This window comes from Mangifera indica, unplaced genomic scaffold, assembly GCF_011075055.1.
Source record: "Mangifera indica cultivar Alphonso unplaced genomic scaffold, CATAS_Mindica_2.1 Un_0088, whole genome shotgun sequence".
NCBI classification, from domain to species: domain Eukaryota; kingdom Viridiplantae; phylum Streptophyta; class Magnoliopsida; order Sapindales; family Anacardiaceae; genus Mangifera; species Mangifera indica.
Window position 1 is genome coordinate 95,126 of NW_025401180.1, and position 11,888 is coordinate 107,013.

The 11,888-nt window shown below is 30.0% G+C and overlaps 1 protein-coding gene and 1 pseudogene across 1 annotated transcript; both read right to left on the bottom strand.

Moving 5' to 3' along the window:
• Positions 1-235: 235 nt before the first annotated feature.
• LOC123207584 (tRNA-dihydrouridine(16/17) synthase [NAD(P)(+)]-like) lies at positions 236-3,205 on the bottom strand. Its single transcript, XM_044625065.1, is given in 4 exon segments — positions 236-695; positions 698-1,338; positions 2,090-2,196; positions 2,679-3,205. Coding segments are annotated over 4 exon segments (1,281 nt in total). The 5' UTR covers positions 3,117-3,205; the 3' UTR covers positions 236-600.
• Positions 3,206-5,575: 2,370 nt separating this feature from the next.
• On the bottom strand, positions 5,576-7,168 carry LOC123207593 (annotated as a pseudogene).
• Positions 7,169-11,888: the final 4,720 nt, after the last annotated feature.

The window sequence follows — 11,888 nt, forward strand, 5'->3', positions numbered from 1 at the left end:
AATTAGGTATAAAATATTATTATTCAAAATCATTCAATCATATAATAAAAAACCCATCTTAATACCCAATTTAATACTTAAAACTATATGCACATAATATTATTGTTATCAAAAACAGGAAAATAGACAAATTTGAATAATGTTAATGCTACATGTACGAACAATAAATAATAAATACAAATATTAACATGTCATGTAATTAATATTACTATATCTCTGATTCAAACTCATCTAATTATATAATGACACAGAGATAAAATATTTGTACCTGTGTTTAAAGTCATTGTTAATGAAACAAAGTATTAATACAAGAATTATTACCTTCAAAATTGATACATATGTACCTTAATAATAATAATAATACAACAATATCAAACTAATATAACAAATCAAGTACAACCATGCAAAGCCTTCTTTGCTCATTCTTCTGTCTTCCCAATATGTCAGTTAGTATAATCAAATCACGTTGACAATTGTAATTTAAAAAAGAAAAGTAATGAGCCAAAAGAATCCCAAAGTTAGCAACAAACCCACTGTGACCTTTGCCAAAAACAAAGACTGCAGGCACCTGCAACTTGTTTTACTACTTGCACAGTGTGTTCAGGAGGCCAAATTATCTGCTAAAATTTTTTGGACACGAGTATCCTTCTGATAAAGTGGAATTCTTACACCTAACTCTCTCAGTTGATCTATGAGCCATAAAGAAATTCAAAGGTCAGTATGGGTTGGGCATCTAGATCCTCTCTGACGCTGGGCTGAATCCTGAACCATTCCCCCAACAATTTGTGCACATGAGAACGGATCATCCTCCAAGGAACTGGGTACCTTTCACAAAGCTCCAAGTACTCCACCAATAGTTCTGCTTGATCAAGATTTCCATCTTTATGGTTTCCTTCACACTCCACCGTCCATTCAGCAGTTCGAAATCCAGCAAAAAGGGCTGGATTCTCAAGTAGAGACTCAGCTGAAAGCACCCCATCACAACCAGTCTCTTGCAAACAATTTTGCACATCATCCATGTGTCGTACATTTCCATTTGCAAGGACAGGGATTCTAACCGCATTTTTAACCGCCTTTATGGCATTCCAGTCAGCTCTGATTTTCTTACCATCTTTCTCATCCCTTGTTCGACCATGGACAGCTAACAGAGAGCACCCAGCATCCTCAAGCATCTTAGCATAATTGATAGTATATTGTAAATTAGGAAATACTCGAATCTTGCATGACACAGGGACATGAAGGTTCTGAGCCAATTTTTCTACTAGTGACTTTACCAGAGGAAGGTTGTCCATTAGGAAAGCTCCATAATTACCTCGCCTAGCAATACGCTGAGGACAGCTGTAAACAAGCAAAAAACCATTTATAGTCAAGTAATCACTGTAAGAAAGTATCTTGGGAAAAGACTGCTCACTTCAGTAAAGTGCATTGTAATTTCCTATAATCATTAAGAAGCTGATATTATAATCACAAAGCTGCAAAAATGCAAGTTGGCTGTGTGTCACAAGAAATAATTTATTTTGTTTATTTAACGTCTTTTCTCCTAGATTCTGACATTTTGAGATCATAAAAAATTCTGGATTAGATAAGATGATTATGGTTTTACCAGGAATTATAAAAGTGAACCATTTGATTTGGAGTAACCTTAATTGAATAATTCTCCTGTAATATTATATTTATATTGTTGAAAATAAAAAACCCACAATCTGTGTTTTCAAACATTGAACAGATGACAGATGAAAGAAAATAAAAACCAAAAGATATAAGCTTGAATGACTGGGAATACAAGGAAGATATTAAGCTGTTTCTTTTCTTCTAAGTCCCTTTATTTCCAAGATATAAATTAATGTTAGTATTCATTGTCAAAGAATAAATATGGAATATGGTGTTTTCTTGGGATATCATACTGGATTATCATGACAAGTGGTTCCAATATTCAAGGTTCTTTAAAGCCTTATACCCACCATTTACTACATTTCATTGATAACAGTTTTCCAGCTAATGACCAATTAAAAGTTAAATTACAAAAAAAGTTGCATCTAATAAGAATCAAGTAAATGTTCATTATAAATGGTGGGAGAAATTATCTTACCCTAAATTAATGTCAACATAATCACAAAAAGGTTCCACTCGCCGTGCAGCATCTAATAATGTGTCTGGATCATTGGCACAAAATTGAACAAACAATGGGCGATCCTCCTGCAATAACTTGCAATATGTAAGAACCCCAAAAAGAAGCCACCCTCAAATTCTCAAGAAATACATATCAGAAACTTCGGAATTCTAGAGTGACTAATATAAGCTCTGATATCTCAACTCAAAGAGCCTAAATTATTAGACACATATTAAAAACAAATCCTTCCAGAAACAGCTTAATCGCATTCAATTATACCCAGTTTAGCAAGCCAAGATAAAAACCCTCACAATTATAGTGCATCTCTTTTCTCTCACCAATCACCATTCAGAAATAATTGAAGCCTGTTATCTAACATGCAAAATTATTAATTTTTTCCTCTATATGTACATATATAAAAACAAAATATACTAACCATTCACATTTCTATCCAACTATTATTCACAAAATTAAAATAAATCAAGCATAAAAAAAGGCTGTTAAACAACCATGTGGCATAACAAACTTCAAACAAAGTTTTGAGAACAATTAGAAGTAAGAAAATTACCTTACAAGTAGTGAATTCTTGAGTTCTATATTTTTCGGTCTCATTAAAAATCCGTGAATGCAGCATGGGCGTATACGCAGCCTCAGCACCGTACTTTCTACAGAGCATCCGAAACGGGAGCTCCGAATTGTCAACCATCGGGGCAACGATCAACTTGGGCCGACCTAGTTTAGCCCAATGGGCCCATGCTCTCTCTACACGGGCCCCTCCGGTCAGGTATCGACTCGGCGACCCCAAGATAAAAGACGACGTGTCAGACAAAGAAGATTCTTGCTCTTGTTGTAGGTCGTTGCCGGAGCAGAGGACATCGTCGCTGTATTGCGGCGTATCCGAATGGAAAGTCCGGTTCAGGGTTTCACCCATGAGAAGTTTGGAAATGAAGAAACAAGAGTTGGGAGAAGATGAACAGGGACTAATGATTTTGGATTGGAAGTTCATGAGCGGCCGACGGGATTTGATGAGAGGGAACCCATCGCCGCTACCATTGGTTAGGGTTTACTGGAGGACTCTAAGATGCCTTCGACATTCACACCTGGGTTTAAGCTGGGTTCCTTTTGGGCCTCAAATTCTTGGGCTTAAGCTTTAGTGTTATTTTAAGTGAGTCCACCTGACTTGGGCCCTTTAATAACAAGAGGATTACATTTTTCGCCTAAGCTTTACTTAGAAACACATTCCCACCCATTGAATTCATAAATCACACTTTTTCACTATAAACCTAACTTTGTTAATGAAAAAGGACCCTAGTTAGGAAGTTAAATTATGGTAATACCCACAGCTATTTCACTTTCAGAAAGGTAACATATTATACTTGGAAATTTTTGCCAATGAATAGGTCGGATCCAACCTAAAAGTAAATCTTGACACTAGCCAAATTTTTTACCTTCCTTTTATTTTTCCTTTTTCTCTTTTTCAGTGTTCTCTTTGTTGTTTTTAAATCAAAAAGGTGCCTTCTCTATAAGTTTCTCAATAATCTGGAGACAGTTTTTTGCTGATAAAAATAATGAATAGGAAGAATGAGGATGGGTTGGCTTTAGGGCTGGATTCGAGCCGAGCTTGGCTCGGTTCATATATGGGCGGCTCGAGTTCGGCTAGAGCTCGACTTGATCTCAGCTAAGGCCGGCTCGAGTTCGGCTCGACTCGTTTTCGTTATCAAAACGATATCATTTTTAATATATATTGATCAAAATGATGTCGTTTTGTATAAAAAAATTTAAAAAAAAATCTACCGAGCCAACTCGGCTCGAGTCCAACCCTAGTTGGCTTAATAGAAAGAAGGGGGAAATGTGGCCAAATTCCTCATGTGGGCAAGATGCCAATGTTTAGTCAATCTTAAGCTTGCCCAACAATATGATATGTGCACTAGTATTAGTTAAATATTTGGATTGTCAATTTAGGATATACTTTTATGAAACATCTAAATTAAAAGATACGTATCTTATTAATATCATAAATCAATTCAAGATTATAAGATCCTCTAAAAAAGGTACATAAATTATATAGTTTAGCCTTGATAAACATCAAAGTTACTAAAAAATATTTAAGTAATGATATCAAATATGTTGCCTACTTACTAAATGTTTTCATATTCACACGTTTGTTGTGTTGTTTTACAGGTAGGAGCAGTTAGTAGCAAGGCAAGTGAGGGTTCAATGATCTAGCCAAACCCAACAAGAAATTATATCAGCTTCTTATGTAAGCATATATATGGAGTGACATAACATAGATCATCTGCTAGTTAGCCATGAAATTGCTTTTCTTGGCAGAATCATGCTTCTAAAATTATACACAAAGATTGTTTAATTTAAGCACAAATCTGGACTTTAGATGTATGAATAAAGATTCTCATTATCCTATTGATGTATGAAATATCAACATCTTACAGATTGGACTAACTTATTCGGTTGGCAAACTTGTGATATCAGTTCATCCTGGCAATTGCAGGTGGGTCATGTAAATTTTGACAAAATTAAAATTTTATTATAATTATTATTCTAAAATTACAAGTATAAGTTTTTGTCTCAACTGAAGATGATAGGAGAGAGAAGAGAGAAATCAAAAGGAGAGATAAGATGGCAAAGAGGATGATCGATAGCTAGAGATAATGAATCAGTGTTGGAGATAAGTAAAAAAATTTCTATAGGGTATTTGTCATTTTTTAAACTTTAAATTAAAGAAAAATTATGAGTTTTTTAAACTTAAAAATAAAAGTATAATAAAATTTTAGTTTTTTAAAATTTTTTTTAGTAAATAATAGTTTTATTTTTAACACTAATTAAAATTTGTAACAAAAATTTATTTTTAAATAAATTTTTAAATTTTTAAAAATTAAAAAATTTGGATTTGGATTTTCACTAAACCTTGGTGGGAATAAGCCTTTCGCCCATCAAAGTTGACGTCAAGCAAAAACAAAGCAAAACAAAACAAAATTGAGAAGCATTGTCTGCAGGGCCCCAAAAGGCCCGAACTTATCAATTCCCCACCCACCCATTTTGACTTTGCCATTTGGTTCTAATTTCACATAATAAAAATCAGTAAATAAAGCCTTAAAGTTTCATACCCTTCTAGACCAATTTTCTCTTTCTCAGTCATGTGCAAATTCAGCCAATCCATTTCCCAGAATCCAAACAAAACCGAACCTAAATTCATTAAAAATAAAAAAACAAACCCTCAACGCCCAACCAGCCCTTTCATGTTTGGTCAACAACCCAAAACAGGACAAATTGGTTCACCCCTTTCTACTTAATTGACTGAGTCGTTTACTTTACTTTTCTTTTTCTTTTTCTTTTTCCTTTGTTCGTTCACTCGTTAAATCAGAGAAAAGAAAAAGGTGAGAAAGAGGCAATCCAAATGAAGAACCAAAGATAAAGCAACTAATAAAAATTAGGAAAAAAAGATGATTGAAAATGGAACCCCACTTTCTTTCCTTTTGAGATTGAAATCTAACACCATATCCACTATCTTCTCTTACTTTTTCTTTTGATTAACACAGGTTAACTTACTGTGCTCAACATATATAGATAAAGCAAGAGGAATCCCTTTCCATATTGTACAAACTAGACTGGTATATATGGACAAACTAAACCCACTAATCTCCTTCGAGACTTGAGGGTTTAGAGTTTACGATTCGAGAATGAGTTTTGCGGCATCTGCAACTGAGAGAGAGTGGCTGTGCTCGCCTTCATATGTCACTACGAGCATTGATGGATCTTCCACAACTCTTTCAACATGTTTGCGTGCTGGGCAACCTCTCTCACTGCTGCACTTGTAGTAACCCCTGTTGAATTTTCAATTTAATCCAACACAGACTCAGTTAATTAACCAAATAATTACACCATTAATCAGCTAGCTTTAACAACGGATTATACCTCGGATGAGGAGATCCTTCGATGGGTTTTTGTCCATACTTCCTCCAAGAGTAATCATCAGGTGGAATATCTGATAATTTCAAGCTTACTGCCGGAATCCTCACAACCCTCTTCAATCTCAGCTTTCTGTCACGGTTAACAACAAAACAATAAAATTAAAAAACCAAACTTTATTTGTAGAAAAGGACTAAATATGTAAAACAATGGAGAGAGTTAGTTATTATTACTTCTTCTTGGAACAATGGCAACGACCAGAAGAGACGCCACACTTGCGGGCTGAACCCACGTTGTTCTCAGAGTTACACTTCCTCTTCAAAGCAGATGAAGACAGAGGTGGCTTCCCAACAGAAGAAACATGAGAGAGATTAGTAATCTGAAAAGCGGAGGAGGAGGATGGATGTTGCTTGCTATCACTAACACCAGTCAAGGAAGAGATAAACGAATTGGCAGCTGACGAATATGAAAAACTGATTGTAGTGGAGGAATCCTTCCTCTCAAGAACCCTGCTCTTTGGAACTACCAAGTAAGAGTTTTCATGGTGATGAAGATGATGAGGCGAAGCCACAGGGGCCCTTCTAAAACGAGCGTGGCCAGTTCTGGTACGGCCAAGAAGAGAGATCACCTCTTAAACTTCGAAACGGTGACGTCGGCAACAGCTTTGTAGTCTTTGTCTAAATCCATGGGCGATTTAAGACTGAGGGTTGAAGATGAAGATGATTGGAGACTAAATTTCTCCCGGTTGTGTTGTTGTGACGACAACAACTTGAGGAGCTTTTCAACACCCTCGAGTCCGGAGGCTGCTTCTTTCACTGCAGATTCTTCCATCATTTTGGAAGAAAAACCAATTTTACCGAATCCCATCATAAGTTCTACAGCCATTTCTGCAACAGCACCATGAAAAAATTATGCAAAAACAATAAGAAGACACAAGCTATGCTAATAGAGGGATGAATAGTTTCTCTCTCCCTGGTGTGGTCAAAATGATGGCATCGTCTAATGCCATGAAACAGTGATCGGTCAATTGGGTCAGTTGCCTGTCAGTCTAGCTTTGCAGTCCAATTTAGGTGCGAATAAGATCCTGCCCCCAGCACCCAACGGACAGTTCCACCTGTAAAAGTTGTGGAATTATCATACACTGTTCAGGAGAGAGCATGAATTGGAGATTTATTGACGCTAAATAAGATAAAATTTTAAAATTATTTTATTTAATAATTATGAGATGAGTTTTATTAACGTGATCAATCAACTTTGGTAGAAATGAATTTAAAATTTTATTTATTTAATATAATTAGTATAAACTTAGTTAATAAATATATGTATTATTTATATTTTTATATTAAGCATATTCAAAAAAAATTTTGAATTTAAAATATATTAAATACGTATTTTAGGTTTTTTATATTAAATATAAATTATATATCATGTTTTATTATATTTTTTTTTAAATTTGAAATATAAAATTATCCTCTCTATTTTTAATTATTTACAAAAATATCATTGTTATTTAAAAAAAACAAAGTATTTTTTTCTTAATTTTCACTCTTAATTTTATGTTTTTCTTTCTTATAGTCTATACAAAAGATTCACTCTAATTTAAAATTTGAAATTCAAATTGATTATTAATTTTTTTTTTAATTGATTAGTACATTACTTATTATATAAAAAATTTTAATTATGTATTATGTTATATTAAATTTAATAATTAATTAAATATTTTATATTTGAATTGTTATATTAATTTTCAATAAGAGATTCATAAAAAATATTAAAATTATTATGATATTGTCATATTTTAAAAAACATTATTAATAATGTGTCTTATTAACTCGCACATACATTTTTTGTATTTTTTTTATAACTTAATTTTAAGATTTTTTTAATAAACATATTTTTTATTATTTATCATATTATATTTATATAATTTACATACTATTTTAATTAATTAGGATAATATTCTTCCTTATAAAAAAATTAAAAAAAGAAAAAGCCAAATCACATAATTTCTAAAATAAACTAACGTTTTACTTACAGTCTGATCGGTCAGCCCAAACGGGCCAAGGTGGGAAATTTTGCTCAATGTCAAAGATTGGTCACTGGCCGTCCGATCTCTAACTAGGTTTTGAATAAAATAGTGGTCTTGGTAGGGGCCGCACGATACAGTTGACTTCGGTATTTCTCAATTTCTTCCTCCATCAATGTCAATTCTAGTTCAACCGAAACGAATAATTAAGGGAAAAAATATAAAATTTTTTATTATATAGAAAATGAAAAACATGTAGAAAAGAAATATAATAATTTAAGTAATATTATATATGTAATTTTTTATATAATTTTATAAATAATATATTATTATAGATTTATTAATAAAAAATTAAAAATATAGTAACATTTAATTATATAGTAAAATATTATTATTTGTATATAAAATTATATATAAAAATTATGCACATAATTTATTATAATAATTTTATGTGATTTTATTTAGGATTTATATCTGAAAAATCGATTATTTTAATTTTTTAAAGTTTTTTATACCCTTTAATTTCTTTTATTTTTAATTATAACATTTTAGTTGAGATCATAAATTAATATTTATTTTATCCGAATCATTAAGCTTAAGAGCCCTAATTCTTCTCCACCCTTTTATGCACAATTTTAATTGAAAAATCATTTAAAATCAGAGAGTTATTGTATCAAGATCATCACAATCTAAATAAGTCTATTTCCTAATAATTTATATCAAAGTTTCAAAACTTATATTCTAAGTGTTTATTATGATATTGTATGTATCGGATCATTGAAATAATTTTTTATTTTGTTTTAAACTTAAAGTAGTCATATGATTGATAGATTTATATCAAACAAATGTTAGATTAAAAATAGGTAAATTTTAGTGATCAAATCAAATGAAAATAAAAATTGTGTTTTTACTTAAAATTGTAGGCAAATGGGCACGAGTAGTGTTGGATTCGAGCAGAATTGAGCTTGTTTGAGCTTAAGCTCGACTCAATTTACATATAGTTGTGCTCGAGTTCAAGCTTGATCTCGTAAAAGTCAAGCTCGAACTCGGTTAGAATTTAACTTAATTCATTTTTTGTTATTAAAATGAAGTCGTTTTAATATATATTGGTCAAAATAATATCATTTTGTACCAAAAATTTTTTAAAAAATTTGACGAGTAGTTTGAACTCGATGAACTAGTATACAGTGATTGTTTTACGTTCGATCGTTCAAATCAAACTCAACTCGAGTTTGAACGGGCTTGGTTTCAAGTCCAACCTTAGGCACGAGGTAGGCAAGCAGAGTGGTATAGAAGAGTTGGAGGTAAGTGAGTAACGGGTAGGCATGTGGGTGTAGTATAGGAGGGTAGACGTGATTGGGTGAAAAAGTCAATTTTTCAAATTGTTTGGATAGATTTAAATGTACAAGAATTTATCAGATATATTTAGAGAAACATAAATTCCATATATATAAAGACTCTCCTAAGCAATAACGGATAGGCGTGTGGTATAAGATAAACGTGATTGGGTGAAAAAAAATCATTTTTTTTAAATTATTTAAATAAATTTTAAAATTTATAAGATATATTTTAAGAAACATAAATTTCATATATATTTGAGACTCTCTTAATTCAAAATCATAATTTATGATTTGAATTAAAATAAAAGAGAATACTTAAACTCATATATTTTTATATAAAAAATATATTAAAAATTTAATTTTTAATATCTTATATTAGGTATAGTATCATATGATATAACTTTGAAAAGTAAAATAACAAAATATTAATAAAATCTAATTGATATATCATTATTTTGAAAAAATATTATAATATCTTTGAAATTTTAAAATTTTTTATTACTTCTACTGTATTATTTTTTTTTTTTTAAATATATCAATTCGTAACAATAATATGTATAGTATTATAAGATATATATCATATTGTATAATACGTTATTATATCGTATTAATTTGATATACTTTATGATATGTATTATTTTCTATCTGTATTATAAAATATGTATCATGTATTATTGAATACTGCTAACTATGTTTTATTTATCTGAATTGACAAATATTTTATATTTGACATTTATAGCTCAATTGTTTCCAATTCAAATCTATTCGTTCGATAATTATAGTTTGAGAAAAAAGCCTATTTCAAGTTTGCGTTAGTTAAGACCCAATTTATTTGAATAAAAGCATATAATATGCAATTTATTGAATATTTTTGGCACTTATAGATGGCCAAATAACTATTTAACATTATGGTTTAATGAAACGATGATTATCACCAATTAAATTTAACAAACCTAATTTCTCACCCATTTGTTAAATTTGTTAAAAAACTCTACTATTATAAAAATATTGAAAATCCAAAAAAAATCTTCTAATTAAATAATATTGTGCCCCCAAAGTTTATTAAATAATTGGTTTATTCATAGTTTATATTAATTTCAATTAAAACTAAAATAAATTGTTAGTAAAGGTATAGGTAGAGTTTTAATGATATATAATCATATGTTTGAGGTATATTTTAATTTTTCTAAATTTAGGGGTGATAATGTAATTTTTAGGGATTTTTAGAAATTCTAAAAATGTTTGATGTTGTTTTTGAAATTTAAAATTTTAATATGTTTTTCAATAGTTTCAAAAATTACAATTCATTCTCAAAGAAATTAATATAATGTAACAAATTAAAGACTTAAATATTATATTAAAATTATTATGATTATAAATATATTTTAAAAATATATGAGCGAAATAAAATAAAAATGTCTAAAACAAGATAGAAGAATGTCTGTCAATTTGAACTCTTACAAGTTTTGAAAAATGACACCTTTACCCCATTTGCAGTCCATATTATAACATTTGGATAAATAATATAAATACCTATTAACCATTTAAATTAATAGTTGATTTTGACAAATTGACGGGAAATTGATTTTTTTTAAATTTAAAAAATAAAAATATATTAGTTCATCAAACGTTGGGTGGGTAATAGTCCTTGGCCTTTAAGATATTATAGGTAGAGTGAATAGGCAAAGTGAATACAAAAAGGGTAGACATTGGTTACACTTTCACATTATTGGAAAGAAAATGGATGGTTGGAAGACTTGTAAATGAAGTAGGATCCATCCAATACCTAATTTGAGACCTTGAAATTTAAGAAAATTTTATTTTTTTATCTTGATTTCATTGGGTAAAACTATTTTTATTTATTATTTAAATTGCAATTAAAACAAACATTCACATCGAGTAGTTGAGTGTAATATATATATCAAGTAGCACTATATATATAAGTAATAAATTTAAATTTAAATTAAATAATGATATATCACTATATAATTAAATATTTTTTTATTTTAATAAAATTATACATATATAATTTGAATACACAGATAACATATCAATTATATACTCAAATTATATATAAAAATATATATACATAATATTATTATTTTTATTTAAAATTATTAATTATATAATAATATATTATTGTTTATATTCATTATTTAAAATTAAAGATAGAAAAAGATGAGTAATGTTTGGGCCTAAAACCAAAAATGAAGTAAAGTAGTTGAATTAAAATAAAAGGGATAATGTCACCATTAGCTGTTGCTTAGTAATAATCTCAAGTTCAAACTTGGTTGGAAAATGTGTTGACTTTTGCATATTCATGCCTAGAAAGAAAAAGATGACCAATATTTGGGCTTAAACGAAAAGCGAAACAAAGTAGTTGCATTAAAATAAAGGGAAAATGCAACCATTGGTTGTTGCTTAACAATCATCTCAAGTTCAAACTTGGTTTAGGAATAATTTGCTTCCAAATTTACTTGTCCAA